Consider the following 19,485-nt stretch of genomic DNA (forward strand, 5'->3'; position numbering starts at 1 on the left):
TATTCTACTACAAGGCCAGTTTGTGTTTTCTCCCGCTCTTCTTTGGGGGTGGGGGAAGGATGGAGACTGAGATAGTGTGAACCTCTATTCCAGGAGATACTGGAGTAGCTGAAAAATGAAAAAAAATTGCAGGGGGGGAACCCTAAAAAGCCCAACTAACAAAACCCCAAACCCAACACCCCAGCAGATGAAACACCTTCCCAGTTGGTGGAGGGACAGGGGTAAGGTGGGGTTTGTGTGCCACCCAGGACACTACTTGTTAATACTTGCATCTTTGTATTCCCTGTACGACTAGGCAATGCAGAGCAGCCCAGCAGAGAAAAAGGATCCTTGGCAAAGAGTTGTTGTTTTTCTCCATGACCTGAGGTGTTTGAGGCTGGGTGGGTTTCATTGCTTTGATTTAAAAGCATGTATTCAAGTAAACATGGCCCATCCTGGAGAGGATATTTAAAGGCTCTTGCTTTCAGCGCTTGTGATGTTTGACAGGTTGTTCATACCTGCTGGAAGCTGATGATTTGCTTTCCTTTTAACTGAGGAGGAATTGCACAACTGTTGATATTTCTCTGCTTGCCAGATTATTTTGTAATTGGGCACACCCCAAAGTGAAAACATGAGCCTGCAGAGCTATGAAATTTGAGGGAAAAACATAAGCTTTGTTTCTCTTCCTTACAGCATGAGAAAGGATTACTTATTTTTTTCCTTTTAGAGGGCAACAGACACTTTTTTCCTTGCAATAAAGGAATCGCACCTTTCAGACTTTTTTCTTCTTGCTAGGGAAACCATTATTTTCCTGTATAAGTGTAACTTGGTGCCGGAAGCCTGCTCTACAGTCTGAGTCATGCTTTGGGAAGATTAATTTTCTTGAACAAACCTAGGTTAAAGAATAAGGCAATGAGAACTGCCAACTTCGATCCTAGGCAAGAGAGTTAGAAAATGACCTGTCTTTTATTTTTAGTTGTCTTGCTTTTGTTCTTGCTTCCCCTCTTGCTGTCGTGTCTGCTTAGATAGGAGCCTGGAGCACTGGTTACACTGTAAAGGAGAAGGGTAGTGGGACTGCGAATGGGCCAAGAGCAGCAAGTGTGGAGGTGCGGCAGAAGTAAAAGACTGTATCAGCCCTCGTACTCTCTTGGAACTTCTCAGGCCGAGGCCAGAGGAAAGTCTGGGTGACTCAGCTGCAGCCTCTAGCTAATGTTTTTGGATGTGTATTCCACAGGATTTTACAGTGGTGGGTAAGGCTCCATGGATGAGAACTCCCTCCATGGGCTCTGCTCCTGCAGAAATGTGTGGCAGAGTATATGTACACAGTTTTGAGTCCAAGATCCCATTTTCTTACTGTTCTTCTGACAGTACCAGCCTTAGCTGTTCTTAGGGGAATCTCTTGATATAGGGACCTCTACATTTCTTTAAAAATACCTCCGCACCCCTTTCATGACTCAGCTTTGAGGCATTTGTGTCCAAGCTTTTGGCTGCCAGCACCATAAGCTGAGGCTAAGACTTGTCTCTGAGAATGACATATTGTCCTGTTCCCTGGAAGCTGGTAGAGGATGTCTTTTCTCTCCCCACTGCTGCATTATTAATATAACATCTTGGCACTTCAAACTTAAACAAGTGGGATGTGTATGTGCCCAAAGGCATGCCAAAGAATTACATGCTCTTGCTGGCATCCAGGAGTGACAGGAAAGAGCCTTCTCTTGGTTACCCTCTTCTTGTCCAGTCAGTACAAATGAAAGTGTCTTCACACCTTTAAAATGGATCTAGAAACACTGTTTGTTCAGTCACAAAACCACAAGCCAGAAACTCCTGAGCTATAAGTGATCCTTGTATGATGGCTCGTACTTCTTTCCATTGCTGTTGTCAAATGGAGGGATTACAGGTGCCTACTCTCCTGCACCTTCTCTAGCAACTGTGCTAGTGCTGATCTGTCTCTTCCTGCTCAATTTCCCCATCCTTGTTTAGTAGCTGCAGGGCCCTTCTTCTCTCTCTGCCTCCAATTGTCTCTGTTTCCATAAACAATTCACTTAAGGGGTTTAATCCTAGAACAAAAAGTCTGGTGCAGGCGTTTGTGAATTTCTCCCTTCTCCATCTGAGCCTGATGTCCTGGACATAAATTCTTTACTGTCAAATTCCTGCGAATAGATGCAGTTTGGGTTTTTTTTTTCTTTTTTTTTTTTTTTTTTGAAGGGCTTGAGGGTCTAATGCTGCCCTCTTTAAGTGATTTGGTTCATCTCATTTTTTTAAAAAATGGATGGCTGTACTTGATTTCCAGTGGGAATTTTCTTGGTAGGCTGATGTAGCTAATTAAAAATAACCTCCTTGGTCAGCGGTGACCTTGATGGCAGTCTCAGTATTTAGAGTGTGTATCTAAAGTGCAAGGCTGACACGGGGTGGGAATGGGAGGGTAGAATAAATTTCCAGGAATAAAAATGAGAGCGCCCAGATAAATAGCTGCCATTACTAGTAAAGAGACTCTGGGTTCAAGGTGAACTTCGTAACTTATTAATGACCTATATTGGGCCGTTCCACTAGGCACTGTGCAAATGCCAGGCTGGGCAGAGCCCTGAAGGGCTGGCAGCTGGCCTGGATTTGAATGTAGAGTTGTTTTCTTCCAAAAAGGAATAATGCAATCTCCTTGAGTTTTCAGTCCCAAGTGCTTAGGCTATGTTCTTGACCCTTCCCTTGGCCCAAAGTTTGTGTGGTGGATGGTCCTATAAACAAATACATGCAAAGTCTAGTGGCTAGTTCTCCATTTGACAGTAGCAAAGGAGGTGGAAAAGCAGTGATACAGCTGTGAGATGCACATGGATTTGGAAGGGTTCATGCAGATTCTGGATTTGGAAAGAAAGATGTGGGTCGAGCACTCCTGAGGGCATCTGCCTGCTGCCTCTGCTTTGGGAGAGCTGACAGGCTCCAGGCACCATGGCTGCAGGAGCATTCATTTCTGAAGTCTCCTTGTTGCCACAGCTTTAGATGTGACTTCTAATTGCCTTTTTTTTCTTTCTTTCCCTGATGAAGTTAAGTAAAAACCCCCAACTTTGTGAGCTTAAGATGGGGAGGAAATTGTTTGTAGCATCAAAAAGTACCAGCAGTCTTTGGAGAAAATGTTAATTTACTGAAAATTGGCATATTTTTATCATGAACTTGTGCTAGGTTTTATCCCTATTTCCTTTCCACCTAGCCTTGGAAGCCTATGCCTGTTTTCTCTCTGTTTTTTCTTCACTTGCCATTTACATAATCCTGCTTTTGACTCTCACTTTCAAATCACCTTCTTGTTCATGCCCACTTTTAGCAAGGTACATAAACAAGCAACAGCTGATCACGTGCTGTTGGGCTGCCTGGTGCTCAGGTAGTGCCCATGTGGGCTTGACTTCAGTGGGAAGCACACCAGGAGAAGAGGGTGGGGAGTGCCTGTGTGTCTGATAAGACTCTTTTAAAGTTGTCAGGGTTCATTAGCTTCTGGAGGTGACTTTAATCATTAACCAACTCCTTTATTCTGCTGCAGACTCAAAGGAGGATGTTTGAGTGTGCAGTTGGTGTGAAGGATGGTAAGGCTTTGACTTGGTGGTTTCCCTAGCTCCTGTGTGTCTGTATGTCAGAGCTCATTCATGGGTTCATTGACTCATCATTGCTAAAGACACAGAATTTTCCTGATGGGACAGTTGAGAGCCAGAGCTCTGTTAGATGGCTCCAAGCACTCCGCTATCCAGAGCCAGCTTTTCAAGTGGGCAAAGCCACATCCTTCTGCCCTAGGCAGCTCTACCTATTCAGCCTCTCGGATTCCTTACATCCAGGATCCGGAGCAAAATGTCCTTTGAGGATTGCTGTGTGTGATGCAAATGGTGATTTCTGCGCCCCTCCTGCTTCTCTGCATCCTGCTTTCAAGAGCAGGGTAGCTGTCCTGTGTACTCCCTCCCGGTGTTTTTATTCCCCTCTCATGCACATTCTTTACTTGGGACAGGGATTTGGACAGATAGATGATATCCCACATGCAGTGCCATCTTGCTGCTCTCCCACAAAACAGATAAAGGAAAGGAGAGGCTGAAGGACAGGGAAAGGCAGCGTTTGGCATCCTCTGTGCACTGCTAGTGGAGAGTTCAGTAGAGAAGTGATCCCACTGAAAGCTTTGTAAGCAAGCCAGCTGCTTGCTGGGGCTGAAGGGTGTCTGTCAGATCAGTAACATGCTTAGCGCCTTAAGAAGGTTACCAAGTTGTGTGAGCCACCACAGTTTAGCCAGCAGCTACTTCAGTCTGATGCTTGGTTCTTTCTCCTGTCTCCTGGCCAGCCTGAGCTCCTTCTGTATACCTTCCTGAGAGCAAGCTGGAGATGGAGAGGATCTCTTGCTGCTGTAGGCACTAGGTGACACACCAGTAACTTCCATTTGCCTGAGATCTTCAGTGCTGTTGCAGCTGCCATGCCTTTTTGGACCCTGCCTGTTGTATATGTGGGCTTCAGCTATTCTGTCTTTTGTACCCCTTCCTCTGAAGTGTTGCGGGTGGGGGGGGGGGAAGGAAGTTGTAGCTCCAAGATGGGCGTACCAGCTGTGGGCCCTGCAGCTTGGCTGTAAGACCTGACCTTCCTCTTGCTTGGCTCTCCATCAGCAGGAGCTGAGTTGTAGTCCCAAGAGAAGTGGTTGGCGGGTGCCTGCCTGCCCCTTCTGTCCGTGCTCTACTGGGAGGAGTTTTGGGTTGCTTCTCTGACAGGGAGCACAAAATTGAGTCAGGTTCTCCTTCCTTCTCACCTGGAGGAAGAGTTTGGGGTGGCTTCTCTCACAGGGACCACAAAACTGAGTCAGGGTCTCCTTCCCTCCTCCTTACCTCTCCATTTAAAAAAAAACTGGAGAGGAAGTGCTTCTTATGCCACACAAAAATCACATTGCATACTTGGGGTTGTGGCACTGATGTGTAGCTGGCTGCAATGATTAGTTAGTGAGCCTGTCAGACATCAGGCTTTACCTTTTCTGGAGGATGCGAACGTGTGTGTGTTTGAGTATGTAGATTTTGGGTCTTGTTCTGTGCAAGGTAATGCATGACTGCTGGTAGGAAATAAGGACAGAAAGGTTTGGCCTCCTCCCTGCACCACCTCTACATGCAGTCAGAACAAGTGACTAACTACAGTGAGATGTTCTTCTCTCTAAAGGTGGCATCTTTCTCAGTAGCAAGCTGCCTGTAAGAACATGGTGAGGAATGCTGTGCATGTGTGAGGATGAAGAAGGGTTGGCAATCTTGAAAATGGGAATTAATTTCTCCTCTAGCACAATTGTCCAAGAGCAGCATGGTATCACAGATGAGAGCTCCTGCTGGGCTGAATTTGACTAGCTTGACTAACCTCATCACAGACTTAACCATCTGCTGCTTTTTGAAAATCCTGTATGCAGCCATGGTGTTTTGAGGTTATGGTGTTGGGAGAGTTTGTTTTGCCAGTGTATCAGGAGACAGTAAATTTCAGTTTGATTAGAAAAGAATGTTATTGTAGACTTGGAGATGTGAAAGTTGTGTTTGCTCTCTACAGATGCCTAGTGCACACTCTGGATGTGCAATTGCACAGCAGTGTGTGTTTATGAATCTGTTTTGGGCAAGAATTATGGGTATGAGAAAGGAGGCTTGGTGCTGGTGTGAATCCCTGCTCCCACCCTAAGAACTGCCAGCGCATTCTGCGTCTATCTCAGTGTGCTGTCAAAGCTTTTGACAATTCCTCCTTGCTGTGGCTCAACCCTACTGCTCTTCTGAGGCTACGGCTATGCTGCAGCCTATGGTGTGGGGCTCGGGAGACATTTACGTGGTGTTTTAGGCTGAGCTAGCTTGCCCAGCGAGTTCAAGCACCGAAATTCCCAGGATCCTGGACAGTTTGCACAGCCTTCGTGGATGTCTGCGCTGTTGTGACTTGCTGCTCTCGGCCCTTAAGCCAGCAATGTCAAAGTCAGAACAAGACATGTGTGTCCAAGTGCAGTCCGTACCCCTGGGTTGCAGTGAAGGTGCTGAGTGTAGCCCTAGTTTGATTTCTCTGGGGAAGAGTAAATCTGTTGAATGTGGACTAACACAATGGATTGAGCTCACTGAGGTAAGGGCGCCCTTCATCCGTATACTTTCTCTCCTCAGGAAAGAAAGCGGTGATGGATTCCAGTCCGTTCCTGTCAGAGGCCAATGCAGAAAGAATCGTGAGAACCTTGTGCAAGGTCCGGGGAGCAGCACTGAAGCTGGGACAGATGTTAAGCATTCAGGGTAAGTGGTGGCACAGGTCCTCAGCTATTCTCCCTAGCAGTGCTGCCAGCTGGGGCAATTGATTACTTGTGATACATGGTCAGCTGTTTGGAATCGGTGTCTAGTCTCTCCACATTCACTCGATAAGTGGCTTTCTCATGTGAGAGCAGTGATGGAGATATGTTTGATTCACTTCAGTCTAATCCCAGTAAGAAATAACTAGATGTGTGCACTGTATAACACCACTTTCCCAATGCCCCTATTGTGTCAGGCACACAAGTGAAATTGGTTGAAAATGAGGTCATGCTCTCTATGAATTTTAAGGCCTGGGTTAAAAGCAATTGTTGAGAAGCAGAGCTGTATCACACTCTGTACATGGGTGTCCTGCTAGAAAGGAGGAGGATGATGACAAGAACATGAGCCTGTTCTTTGTTCACCAAAAGTGGTCAAGGTTATATCCACAGCCTTCTCCCATTACAGCATGTTTATGGTTTACATGCTTTGGCTCTGAAGCTTTGTGGAAAGGCCAGTACAGCTGATAATCTTATTGAGTATAAAACACTTATTTCATCTTGAGGAGACTTCAAACTGGTACTTACTTCATCAGGCTCTGAAGTCAGTGATCACAGGTGAAGGCATGAGTGACATCAGTGCCTGCACTGAACTGTTAGGTTACTCCTGGAAGATAACAGGTGTGTTGAATTCAAACCTTATCTGGACCTGCCCACTTTGCCTTCCTGCCCAACTTGATAGGGAAGGAAAGAACTAGCCAAAAATAGCTGTTACACTTGTCTGGAAATAGCTTTCAAGATGTCACTGAAACTAAGTCAGTGTCTGAGTGCTTGAAGTACTCAGCTTGCTTGGCTTGTGCTTCTACTTGAATTTTTGTAGGTGTTGACTGATGAGGCTGGATCTGGTATTGTATTAAGTAACTTGGGCTAGCCAATAAAGCAAGACCAGCTCCCTGTTCCAGAGAGTCCTGATTGTGGCATTTCATCGTTCTTCATTTGCTAATCACTTATTTTAGGTGCGTGCCAGGCTGATGGCAACATTAACAAAGCTAGGTGGGAGGCAGCAGCTGCCATCTCAAAGGCTGCCACCCACATGCTGTTTTCTCACCCTCTAGAAACTGCCAGGTGCCAATGACTGGTGGTTCACAGCGCAGGTCCAGGAGGAGCTCTGGTGCTCCTTGCTTTCTGTGGCCAGTGCCTCTGGGACATGGGGTGAGCCAGCCATGTCTGGAAATCAGCTTTGAAGTTAACTTGTCTACCATAGGTGGGGATTAATTTAAAATTCTCAGGACACTACTGAGTTGCACCTGATGTGTGCCTAGAGCCTGGTCACAGCTGCCCTAGGCTACGATGTGAGTGAAGAGGGAATAGCTGTGAAAGGCCAGCTCTGATGAGTAGAAATGCTCTGGATTTTTGTCCCTTGCCTGCTGTCTCCTAATGTTACTGAGCTCTGGCAGGAGTGTCAAACACTTGCTAGTTGACTTCACTTGGGTGTCAAGAACATACAAGCCTTTAGCAACCTCAGTGGTGCTGCCCAGCCTCATTCGACTCTTGTGATGAGTGTGTGGAGTGCTGCAATGCCTGGTGAGAGCACGGGGTCTGGTAACCTTGCTGAGGGACAGTTGTGGTGAAATAAGCTAGATGCTTCCAACAGCGCGGAGTATCCGGTTCTTGGGCTGGCTGCTTGGACAGGAGGGCTTCACACAGTTCCTGCCACTCTATGGGCTTCTCTGTGGCCTGGTAGTTTGAATTGGCTTCTTCAGTTAAAAGGGATGTGTGCTAATTGAGCACAGGGGCTCTGTGTTGCCTTGTCCAAGGTGCAGCTGAGGACCTGTGAGCTAAACTACCCAGAAGTTACAAAAGTGTCCTTAAAAACCCTGATGTCTGCTGTTGGGAGTCAGTGGATTTGTCAAGGACGTGCACAGAGAGGATGCCAAGGGCCCCAAGTCATCCCATGTTCTAGTGCGTGTGCTCTGGAAAATGTTGGAAAGGCAGCTGCATTTGCCAGTTGAGTGCCCTGCCTTGACTCCTGGCTTCGTATTTCATTCTGGTAAGGCCTCATCAGTTTACCACAAAGACGTATAACCTTGTTCGTCAGCGTGTTGTAAGCCTCGTTTTGTCAGAGTTGCCTCCGCAGCATGACTGATTTTTAACGTTGCTGCTGAGTTTCTGTACAGTCAATCTGGACTTGCAGGTTTCTTGGCTATTTGGCGTTGCACTAATGAACAAAGTGGGTGGTGGTCAAGCAGTCCCAGTTAAGAATGCCCTCTTGGACTAAAGGTTGAAATACCTTATGAGTTTTTTTCAATGTCAGCAATAAGTAAAAAAGTAAGTAAAAAAGTAAATAAAAGCAGCTGATCCTAAATAAAGTAAAAAAAAGCAGCTGATCCTAAATGCCTCTGTCAGACCCCAATACCTTGACACAAATGGCTTCTAGGAGCAGGAGTCACTTTTAGCAAGGTCCATTCTCTTTCTGCACAGTCATCCTAGGAGGCGCTGGTTATCATGTTACAACATGATGGCTTAATACTTTCACATACCCCTAAGAATAGTTTTTATAACGTTCAGAGGCTTGGCAGTGATACAGCGTTGATGATAGACCCGAAATTTCTTTCAGTGTTTGTAATGCGCGCACAAATGCAACGCCTGGCCACCTTGTGGGGTTGTAATGTCACAACGGGGGTTTTACTTGCTGTTCCTGCAAAGCCTGTTAATCTCTGACTTGCGGTGACAGAATGGGAGCTCCTCTTAAAAACTCCTGCTGATTCCGTAGTGGGGTTTTGTTAGTACTTTATAAATGCTGCTCATGGCTTTGGTGGGAATTTCTAAACAACGCTGAGTGCTAATGTCATGTCTCTGCATTATGTATCTTTTTCTCGCCATTCCTTTCCACCCCTTTCCCAGGACAGTGCTCTTAAGGTAGCTGTTTGTTTCTTGTTTCCTGGGATAGACTTACGGTGTTGCGTGCATCTGCAAATGCAGAGGAATGATAGATTTTTATTTGAATGTCATAAGCGCACGTGCAGGTTGGATTCTCAGGATTAAGGCTGGCAGCCTGGACTTGTTTCCAGTGTTGGGAGAGTAGCAGATAAAGGCTCATGGAGGAATTAGATTTATGAAATGAAAAGTTTGCCAGAACTGGTGGCTTTTCTCTGTAGAAGCCTTTGCTGAAAGGAGAAGACAAATCTGTCAAGATGCCCCTACCCCTCCTTTTTCTTATGAGTGTAAATATTTCCTTGCTAAATCCTTCTGACTCTTAAAATAACTTACTTTTGGCTCAGCTGTTTTCTTCTGCCCACTTGTAGTTGCTTTGCATTTGGGTAGTTGTTTACAGTAGCAGATGCTGAATTTTCATTCCTCTAAGAATACAATACTTGCGTAAGTGGTGTTTTACCATTGTACAGCTTTCTAGAAAAGCTACTGCCCCTTAGAATGAACTGGATTAAACCATGCTATGAATCTGGGAGTGTTGGGATGACTCTCCAGAGGTTTCCAGTGGCATCTCCTAGACCTGAATGCTGTACTGCTCTCAACAAGAAGATGGACTGGTGGATGACAGAGGCTTGTGCAGAGCACTCTGCTCTTGGGTTTGTGCAACCTGCCATCACATCAGAAGCCTCTGTGCTGTGCGGAGCTGCCCGCTGCTCTTGGCAGTGCTGCTGGACAAAGCCAGGGAGCACTGTGACAACTGATGCTTGATTCCAAAGTATAAAAAAATTCTAAACATGCCTTCTAGTGTATTCATACTTTGTCTTTCCCTTGGTAATTGGAAGAGGGTGCAGAGAAACTTTCTCCTGCTACACAAGCAGGTAGCTTAGGAGACGTTTGGGTAATATGCAGGTTTTTTGCAAGAGTGAAAAGGAAGGAGTAGCTTTTTCTCTTTATTTTGCTACTTGTGCACAGGACTCTTGTTTTTCTCATTTCTAAAGGTGTGATGCCTCAGGAGGTGTGCCTCAGGTGCTGCTTCTGGGTATGGAGAGTTTCTGAACTAGAATTATTTCCAAAGCCTTCACTGGGGTGTGCTTGGGGGCAGGACAACCTGGCTTGTCTGAATGCAGGTGCATGTTTCTTTGTGTGCTGCAGATGATCTGGAGAATGCAGTGCCTGCGCTGACTGCTGTGTGCTTTTCCCTTGGCAGATGATGCCTTCATCAACCCCCATCTCCAGAGGATTTTTGAGCGTGTACGTCAGAGTGCTGACTTCATGCCAATAAAGCAGATGATGGTGAGGAATATTCCTTCCTGCTTATTAGGGGTGTAGGGACAGTAACAAGATAAATGTCACCTGCGACATACCCCAGTAAAGGAAGTGGATGGGCATTTTTAAGAGTGTTCTTTCAATAAATGTTGTGTTTTTTCAGTTGTGGGTGACATCTGATTCCTTATCTCAGTTGTGTGCTGCCTTTTCTCTTGAAAACATTGAAGCTCAGCTCTAGACAGAGGGGACAAATGTGAGGGTTTTCTGTGTCCTGAGACTACGCTGATGGAACAGCATACAAATATGATATGAGGGTCTTGTTGAATGTAGCCTCTGCTTCTGTTTCCTCTCTCTTGTCTTTCTCATGGATGTTAAGCCAGTATCTAGAAGTACCTACATCCCATTTTAGAAACAGATTTATAAGCCTTAGTCTGATGGAAAATTAACAGCAACTTTGTCCTTAACTTTTTGGTTACATCTAACCCACCATAAAGAAGAGCCAGAATGAAGCAAACTAAGTTTGCTTTCCCCAATATATGTATTCTTTCTTTCTCTCCACTTCCCTCTGTAAATTAAGATGTGAAGGATGATGCAAAAGGAATTGCCAGCACTACTTATCTTCTGAAAGACACTGAGCAGAGCCAGAACTTAAATATGGCAGTCTGGCAATGTAGCAAAAGAGCTGTTAAAGCAGGCTGTGATGTTTAATTGTCAATATTGCCTTAAAGAGAGTCACTCTTCTATGCCTGGATTGCTTCTGTTCAGCTTGGCAGCATGATGAAAGAGGAGACATATCTAACTCCTTGCTCATTTTCTGGAAGTGGCACCAGAAGGGGGACTTTTGTGTTGCTAAGGCAGTGGTATTTGTGCTCAAGATCTCTGTCCTCTAGGCCACAGCAACAGAGCCTCACACAGATCCAATCAGCATCTCTTTAATGCTGGGGGAGCACTGCTGGCTGGACTGTTACTTGCGATGCTGTGCAATGATGTGGAAGGGAGGATAATCTAGAAAGCAGGGTATAGGTACTCAGAACTGCTATAGGCTGTGTGAGTTGCCTTAGAGGAATGTGTTTTCCAATAATGAAAATCTTAAATCTTTGCTTCCCATATCCTGATGCTTTCTATTTGTAGAAAACTCTGAACAACGATCTTGGCCCCAACTGGAGAGATCAACTGGAGTCCTTCGAAGAACGCCCCTTTGCTGCTGCTTCAATTGGTCAGGTTCACCTGGCACGCTTGAAAAATGGGAAAGAAGTTGCCATGAAAATCCAGGTGGGCTTTACAGACCAGCCTTGTCTCTTGTCTGTGCCCCATAGAAGGGCATGGGAGCTGCATAAGTATGTTTACTGCTAGACATAGCCGGCATGGTTTAGCCCCAGTGGGCAACTAAGCACCACATGGCCCCTCGCTTGCTCTTCCCTTCTCTGGTGGGATGGAGAGGAGGATCAGAAGAAAAAGGTAAAACTTGTGGGTTGGGATAAGGACAGTTTACTGGGACAGCAAAGGGAGAGGAAAATAACAATGATACTAATAAAAGAATATACAAAGCAGGTGATACACAATACCATTTGCTCACTGGCCAGAGCTCAATGCCCAGCCTGTCCCTGAGCAGCAACCCCTCCTCCCCAGCCAGCTCCTCCCCTTATATACTGAGTATGACATCATATGGTATGGAATACCCCTTTGACTAGTTTGGGTCAGCTGTCCTGACTGTGTCCCCTCCCAGCTTCTTGTGAAAATTAAGTCTGTCCTGTGTACAACATGGTTTATAATCCAAAGGAGTGAGATCCCTTGCTGACTGAGCAGGGTCCCAGGCAAAGTTGGTCATCTGGTTGGTGTTTTTTGTAAAGTGGGGAGACTTCAGGAGCAGTATGGATGGGTACTGGTATCATCTTCTCAAGCCGTTTGTGTGCAAAGTACTCTCTGAAGTTAGGCCAAGGTAAAAGCAATGGAAAGTTAACTCTGTAGCATCAGCACACATTCTGTCCCACAGCAGTATAGGCTGGTTCCCTTCTTGACAGACAAGGTGAGAAAGAAAAGGAGGTACCTTTTGCCAGGACTGGGCTGGGTCCTTATTGCTTGCCCTGCCTGCTGTAGATGAAACGCTCTGGGGCTATCAGTGGCATGTCCCATCAGCTGTGGTAGGGAAATGACCGACTGTCACCTCTGTCCTGAGATTCATGTGTCTGAGAACCTTTCATGTGTTGGAAGAGTCCTCGTCAGAGAACCTGAACAGGCCATTCTGGTCTTAAGGAGCTATGTCTTAGCCTGTCTCCTGTTTTAGATGCTAGGCTTTAAATAAACTTTTAGAGGAGGGGTGTGTCACTGAGGTATGCCCTGGTTCGTGGCCAAGCTGTAGGTGGCTGTGTTGGGGGCCGGGGGGGGGATGTCAGTGGATATTGAGCTGGAAGGCATTTTTATTTTGCTCTCTACAACTGGGTCATCTAGTCTCAACACTGCCCTCTCTGTTCTGTCCTGCAGTACCCCGGAGTTGCCCAGAGCATCAACAGTGATGTTAACAACCTGATGACTGTCCTGAGCATGAGCAATATTCTCCCTGAAGGTAAAAAGACAGAGACCCTTGACAGGCCCCATGTTCCCGCTGGCATGTGTTGAGTTCTGCCAACCTCCTTCAAGCAGCGCGTTGCACGCTTCTCTCCATAGACTGGAAGGAGGAAACAGCCTCAAGGAAACAGTGAAAAGGGCTTAAGAATTGCTGAGTCTGCCCAGGAGCAGATCTCCTGCAGAAGGCAGGAGAGGTAGTGGATGTGGGCAGCAGGTGCAGGGCCATCCTCTGCTCCCCTTTCCTGCTGCAGAGCTGCCACTGCCTTTGCTGGGCATGTGTCTGCTCCAGTGCCCACTCAGTGGGGTGGGAAGTGTACCTGTGTTTTGTTTTTTCCTGGCCATGTATATACATGTACCTGCCTGAGTAATGCGCACTTGTCTCTGTGTTCTTTATAGTGAAGGACCCATAGGGACTCTTGGCAAAGTATAAAGTGTTTGGGTACACTCACCTTTGATGGTTTTCTAGGCATGAAGCATGGGCAGTGTTCAGGTTAGGTAGTCTTGCTTTGTCCCTGCTATTTTCTGGTACATCTGGCAGAACTCATTCTTCTCCATGTTTCCTGCCTGCCAATCTCTGCTCTTCCTAGTTGTTCTCTGTTCTTCCCAGTCAGAATTTGGAGAGGTGGAGAACTTTCAGACTTGGAGCTTGCTCAGTGCCCCAGCACACGGATAAGTCCCTTTTCCCACAGGGAACGGAGGACTTGCTATTCCTTTTTCCAAATATCTACCTGCAGCAGCTGTAAATCCTAATGCAACTGTACACATACAGCTTTAAAATCAGGCTGGGTGCTGACAAAACCCAGGACTGTTCTCTGTGGTGGCTGGGCAGGGCCCTCCAGAGGCTGCTGCTGTCCCAGCAGTGTCTGGCCCAAGTAGATTGGTTTTCCAATTCAATGTCTGAGAAGACCGAACTTGGCAACTCAGGTCCTGGCTATGTGCTGCTGCAGTTCCCTTAGTCATGCTGACTGTTTCTTCCTGGCAGTGCCTGCTCCCAGGTGTAGGCAGATATGGTTTGGAGCCTTTTTTTTTTTTGCTGCTTTTGCCCAGGCTAGTGTTTGGGTGCTTCTGTTCCTTGGTTTGTCTGTCTGCACAGCCATAGCACCACCAGGAATAGCTTGGGCTGTGGCGTGGGAGCTGGGGGAGGACAGAACCCTGCTGTACAAGAAGGGTGTGGATGTACCTTGCTTTAGGAGCAGCTGCGTAGCCTTGGCCTGGGATTACCCACAGAACCTGTATCTAGTTGGAAATACGCTTTGGTGCTCTGGGGTCTCTTGTACTCTTCAGCTCAGAGTTGGCTGGATAGCAAGGTTGCTCTTCAGCTGCAGCTCTGGAAAGCTTGGCCTGAGGGGCTCCTTTTTTCTAAACCTACTCTCTGCTGTTTGACTTCCAGGTTTGTTCCCTGAGCATTTGATTGAAGTCCTGAGCAGAGAGCTGGCCCTGGAGTGTGACTACCAGAGAGAAGCTGCCTGTGCAAGGAAATTCCAGTATGTTCACACCATTGCCTTCAACTCCCTCCCATCTGTGTGTGTCTGTGTGTGTCTGGGTGTGTAATGCAGGAGAGGTTGCTTAACTTCAGGGACAGTGGGGAGATGAATGCCATGCCCTGATATGTGGCATGGGGGAAGGGTGTGTTTGTGGCCTGAGCTGTCCCCTCGAATTGCCACCTTGTCTCAGCCAGGTATATTTTCAGTCAGCTAAAACGTGATAACATATCCTCTCTACTTCTGTGTGAGCCTGTTTTACCACATGTGAGGGTACTGCAGTAGCTCTTGAGGCCAGGTTGCAGTGCTGTTTTGTGTACTCCTACGTCAGCCCGTTGTAAGCTTCTCCCATCCTTTAGGAGGTTTTTCAGTTCAGTGCTCTTACAGCAGTTAACACCACCAGCACTGCCTGCTCCCCTGGCTTGCTGTAGCAGTGGGGTCCAGGTTGTTTTTACCTGAAGGCTGGATGAGGGAGAGCTGCTGGAGGCTGGATGTCCCTCCTGTCCCTCTGTGGCATTGCTCTTCTTGGAAAAGGCCTGTTTCTTCCATGTGAGTAGTCTGGCCCTGGAGCAAAGTAAGCAAAAGAGCCCAGTGGCCCTTGAGGTACCAGCCTGGAGCCCTCCTGATATCACTGCTCTGGCAGGAGATGTGACCTCAGGAGCTGGCAGCAGCTGTAAGTCACTGGCGTGATTTCTGGTGACTTGATCCCTACTGTAACTGCTGAGGAAAATGTCTCCTGACAGCCTCAGCCTGGGCGTGGGGAGAGGTGGCGTGAAGGCGTCTGTGCTGCGTGGGGCGTTGCGGAGAGGCCCGGCTGTTCTCAGGGCTTCTAACCTTTTCCTCTCCTTTCTCTGTCCCCCAGGGAGCTGCTGAAAGACCACCCCTTCTTTTATGTCCCAAGAGTAGTGGATGAGCTGTGCAGCAAGCATGTCCTGACCACAGAGCTGGTGTCAGGCTTCCCCTTGGATCAAGCTGTAGGGCTGAGCCAGGAGATCCGAAATGAGGTACTGTGGGGTGGTCTTCCTTCTCCCCTCGCTCAGAGCAGTGTGCTTGGCCTGCCTGGTGACTGGTAGATCAGGGGATGCTTTGTGAAAAGGCAAACCCTGAGCAGTGCAAAGCAGGGCTGGAGTCAGGGACTGTCTGGAGCCTCTCAGATCTCTGCGTAGGGAATCTGGCAGTGATGTTGCAGTCTCCTCAGGCTAGTCTAGGCCTTGCAGGTGCCAGCATTCAGCAGGGAGGGGCTGGATGGCAAAGGTGGCTGAAGGGGAGGTGGCCTAGCTGTGTTACTCCCAGATGCCCTGTTTTTCTCTGACCTTAACACTGGGAGGGATTGTCAGCTAGGGGAGAGGGGTCTTGTTTTGCAGTTGCTCTTTTGGGCAGGAGTGCAGAATCATCTCCTGCCCTTCTGCAAGTGTTTGGGTGTTATCTCCTCTTGTGGGACTGACCTGTGCTGCACAGGGCTGCTGGAAAAGTACCTCTCAGTAAACAGGAGGGGGGATGCGGGAATGGGTAGGCGGTAGTGCTGAATATAGCAAGGGATTGGAGTGCTGTGGTGGGACAAGCAGCTGCTCTAGTGGCAGAAATAACTGTCCTGGTATTTGGATTTTTTTTGGGGGGGGGGGGGTGGGTTGTGTCTTGGTGTGAGCTGTCAGCTGTTAGCAGGTCACTAGGGAAGAGGGCAGAGTATGTTCCTCTAGATAAACAGATCTCAGCACCGTATGGACTTGAAGCTGTTGCCAGAGCTGGCTGCCTGTGACCCCTGAGCTGTCTGTTGTTAGGGCTTGTCCCCTCTGATGAGCTGCTGTATCATCAGTACTGCTTTTAAAAGGCTGTGAGGTGGGGTGCTGCTGCAGGAGCAGCCCTGCTTTCCTGTAAGTGACTGGCCTGGCTGACCCACTGCCTTCTGACCCAAATGGCAGTGTCCTGTAGTAGGGTCTGGCTGGCATTTGGTGCTCTCCTCCCTCCCTCTTGGATATGATGTTTCACTCTGCTTTGCAGAAGCTGAAGTGGGGCAGAATGAGGCTGGCAGTTCTTCTGCTGAACAGGCTCCAGCTTACGTATCCTCACGGAAAAGCTCTGCTGTAATATGTAATTCAGCAGTAGGTTCTTCAGGGACTGCTACTCTTGCTTCCCCCATGCCTGTCAGTCCCAAGGTGTGAGTCTTGTGCTTTTCCCTCAAGGTGGGTGAGTGCTCAGCCCAGCAAAAGACTTGGCCGAGGAGTACGCGGTGGTGTATCTAATGAAGACCCACAGGGCTCAGTAATGGGTCTGAACCTAGCTCTGTATGTTGTTTGGCAGCTTTAAAGGACCAGACTCTTTAGCTTCTTTGGGCCTTTAACTTAAAATGCCCTGGAACCGCATCTCATTTCCTCTGAGCTGCATGGGCTTCATTTTGGCTAGGGTCCTGCAGGACTTTCCACCCCGCTAGGCTGTAATGCTCTGCTGGGCTCCCCCACCTCTACTTCTGGATACTTCTTTGCACTGTGAAGATGTTCCTTTGCTCTCAAAGCAACAACCAACTGCGTAGTCAAAGCTGGGAAGGTAAAAGGCAGGACCAGGACACAAGTAGCAGATGCGGTTGGATGACCCCTGAATCCTGCTGTTCTCAGCTGCTAGATACAGGGTAGCAAGCCTCTCTGGAGGCACATCCAGGGGCTGATACAAACTACAGCTCAGGCTGATGTAAAACTTGCATGGCACCTGGGCTGTCTGCTGAGGATGTTCCCAGGGGCAGGGAGTTGCTGAGAGGTGCTCTCTCACCTCTCCAGGAGTTTTGCAGCATGAAGCAGGTAGTTCCTGCCAGTGTGGTGATGTGTTCCCAGTTTGCTTATGCCTGCTGTAGATTACATGTGTGACCAGGCCTTGCTGCCCTCCTGACTTGCTTCTTTCTCTCCTTGCTTTTCAAGATCTGTCACAACATCCTGGTCCTGTGTCTGCGGGAGCTGTTTGAGTTCAGGTACATGCAGACTGACCCAAACTGGTCAAACTTCTTCTATGACCCACAGTTGCACAAGGTAAGCCCAAGCAGCTGCTGTTCTGCCTCTGCAAGAGCTGGTTTTCACCAGCTTTTGATTATTCCCCACTCCCAGAATTTAATGAGTCCTTACTGAGATTCTCTGATTCCTGTCCTTGAGCCTTGGGCAGGCAGGACAGCTGAAACCTGTCTGTCTGCCACTTGTTCTAATGGGATCTGGGGTGGGAGAGCAGGGCGCCTGTCACCCTGGCTGGCTGCCTGTCTTTGGCCTTAGATCCAGTCACAGCTACTTCCTTAGCCTGGGATCTGTTTTGAAGCTGGTCAGTGGGAAGTTGCAGCTGGCAGTGCTCTACCAGGGCACTCCTGAGCCAAGGACTCTTTACTTGAATGCTCTTGTTTTGTGGTGTGCTGAAGATAAGAGTGCCTGGGGAAGCAACTGCAGATGTCCTGCTTGTTGGTTTGGCTGCTTGTGCCCTGCAGGTCAGATAGAATTGCTTGTTCATCCCTGAGGTCTGTGCTGCTCTGTCCCCATGCAGAAAGCCTGAGAGGACTTACCAGCTGAGCAGGTGTGACAATGTGAGCATAGGCCATATCTCCTCTGCCCTGTACTAGTGTGAATGTTTGTGCTGCTGTCAGGAAATAAAGGAGCTGGGGGAAGCCGAGCTGCAGTGGAAAGACTCTCCAGCCAGCTGAGCTTCCTGAAGACATCCAGAGTCATTTTAAGGTCTGGCTCTACTTGAGTGGTTGACACTGTAATACAGATAGGTTTGTCCATTTCCAGGTGGCCCTGTTGGACTTCGGAGCAACACGAGGGTTTGATGAGAAGTTCACAGATGTCTACATAGAGGTGAGGACTTGCACTGTGCCCTAGAGTGCTGCACTGAGGGGCTTGGAGTATTTGCAAAATTCTGCTTTGTTAGCTGTATCACTTTGTACTTGAATCAACTCTGGTGTGGAGGGAAGCAGGGCTGGAGGCAAGAAAGAGATCTCTGGTCCTGCTCCATCCCTTACTGTGGCCTTCTGCATGTCTGCTGCAAGTCTCTGGCTATTTGAGTTTGGATGTTTAAATTAGATGACAAATGTGGTGAACTGTAACGTTGCTTCCTGGGAGACTGGGGCAGCAGAGCATATCAAAGCACTCAATTCAGTGATTTTTACATGTGGGTATGCAGGAATTTGCTTGTCCTGTTCAGTCTCTTCCTGTGATTTCTAGCATGCTTACAGACTTACAAATTTAATGTGAAGTTGTATGTGCTTCCTTCATAATCACCATGTTCTGCACTTGATAAATTGAGCCGCAGGGGCCAGCAGATGTCACCTAAAGCTTCTCACAGTTGGCTTTACTGTTTTGTTGGGGGAGGGCCTGATTGATTCATGAAGCTTTTTTTAATGTCCCTTACATTCTCTGGGCTATGTGTAGCCCCACAGGGAAGAGCTTTGGAGAGCCAGCAGCTGTCTCTCTTTGCCAGTAGCTTTTAAACTGGCGAACATGCAGACCCCTGAAGATGAGGGCAGAGGCAAGGAAGGGAGCGGGCAGCATGTGTACCTGTAGCCTCTGTAGTAGTCCTGTACTCAAAACATTTTTCAGTCATCCCCTAGCTCTCCTGAAAGTGTTTTTCCTATTCAGGTCATCAAGGCAGCTGCTGACATGGACAGAGAGAGAGTACTGAGGAAGTCCATTGAAATGAAATTCCTCACTGGCTATGAAGTCAAGGTATGGAGCAGAAGGGTCTGATTTTAGTGGTGGCTAGAGATAAGTTTGAGGGTCTGTGGTCCTACCCAGGTTTCTTGATGTGGTAAAAGCCAAAATCACCTTGAAAGCCCTGTTGATAAGGATGAGGGAGGAGAGCAAAAATGGTTTTGGCTTTTGTTTTCTCACTTCCTTTGGGGAACAGGAACAATAATGATGACACAGCTAGCCCTAAACCCACTGTCCTTCCTTCTGTGCGCCAGCAAGACCCTGCAGGTGGTGATGACTTCTGAAATTTCATGACTTGCAGATGGTCTTCCGGAAGGTTTAGTTGCTTGAAACTCTGTTAACCAAATGTTCATCAGTCTTGCTG

The 19,485-nt window shown here is 47.7% G+C and overlaps 1 protein-coding gene across 2 annotated transcripts in view; it reads left to right on the forward strand.

Moving 5' to 3' along the window:
- The window catches only part of COQ8A (coenzyme Q8A), a 47,701-nt gene that overhangs the window by 26,676 nt on the left and 1,540 nt on the right, over positions 1-19,485 (forward strand). For both annotated transcript variants that reach the window (XM_075749404.1, XM_075749405.1), the window contains exons 6-14: positions 6,093-6,215; positions 10,344-10,429; positions 11,534-11,674; positions 12,884-12,965; positions 14,358-14,451; positions 15,311-15,452; positions 17,355-17,462; positions 18,204-18,269; positions 19,050-19,136. In XM_075749404.1, the coding sequence (XP_075605519.1) occupies positions 6,093-6,215; positions 10,344-10,429; positions 11,534-11,674; positions 12,884-12,965; positions 14,358-14,451; positions 15,311-15,452; positions 17,355-17,462; positions 18,204-18,269; positions 19,050-19,136 (929 nt within the window). The remainder of the gene's footprint in view (positions 1-6,092; positions 6,216-10,343; positions 10,430-11,533; positions 11,675-12,883; positions 12,966-14,357; positions 14,452-15,310; positions 15,453-17,354; positions 17,463-18,203; positions 18,270-19,049; positions 19,137-19,485) is intronic.

Source organism: Balearica regulorum, chromosome 3, assembly GCF_011004875.1.
Source record: "Balearica regulorum gibbericeps isolate bBalReg1 chromosome 3, bBalReg1.pri, whole genome shotgun sequence".
Lineage (NCBI taxonomy): Eukaryota > Metazoa > Chordata > Aves > Gruiformes > Gruidae > Balearica > Balearica regulorum.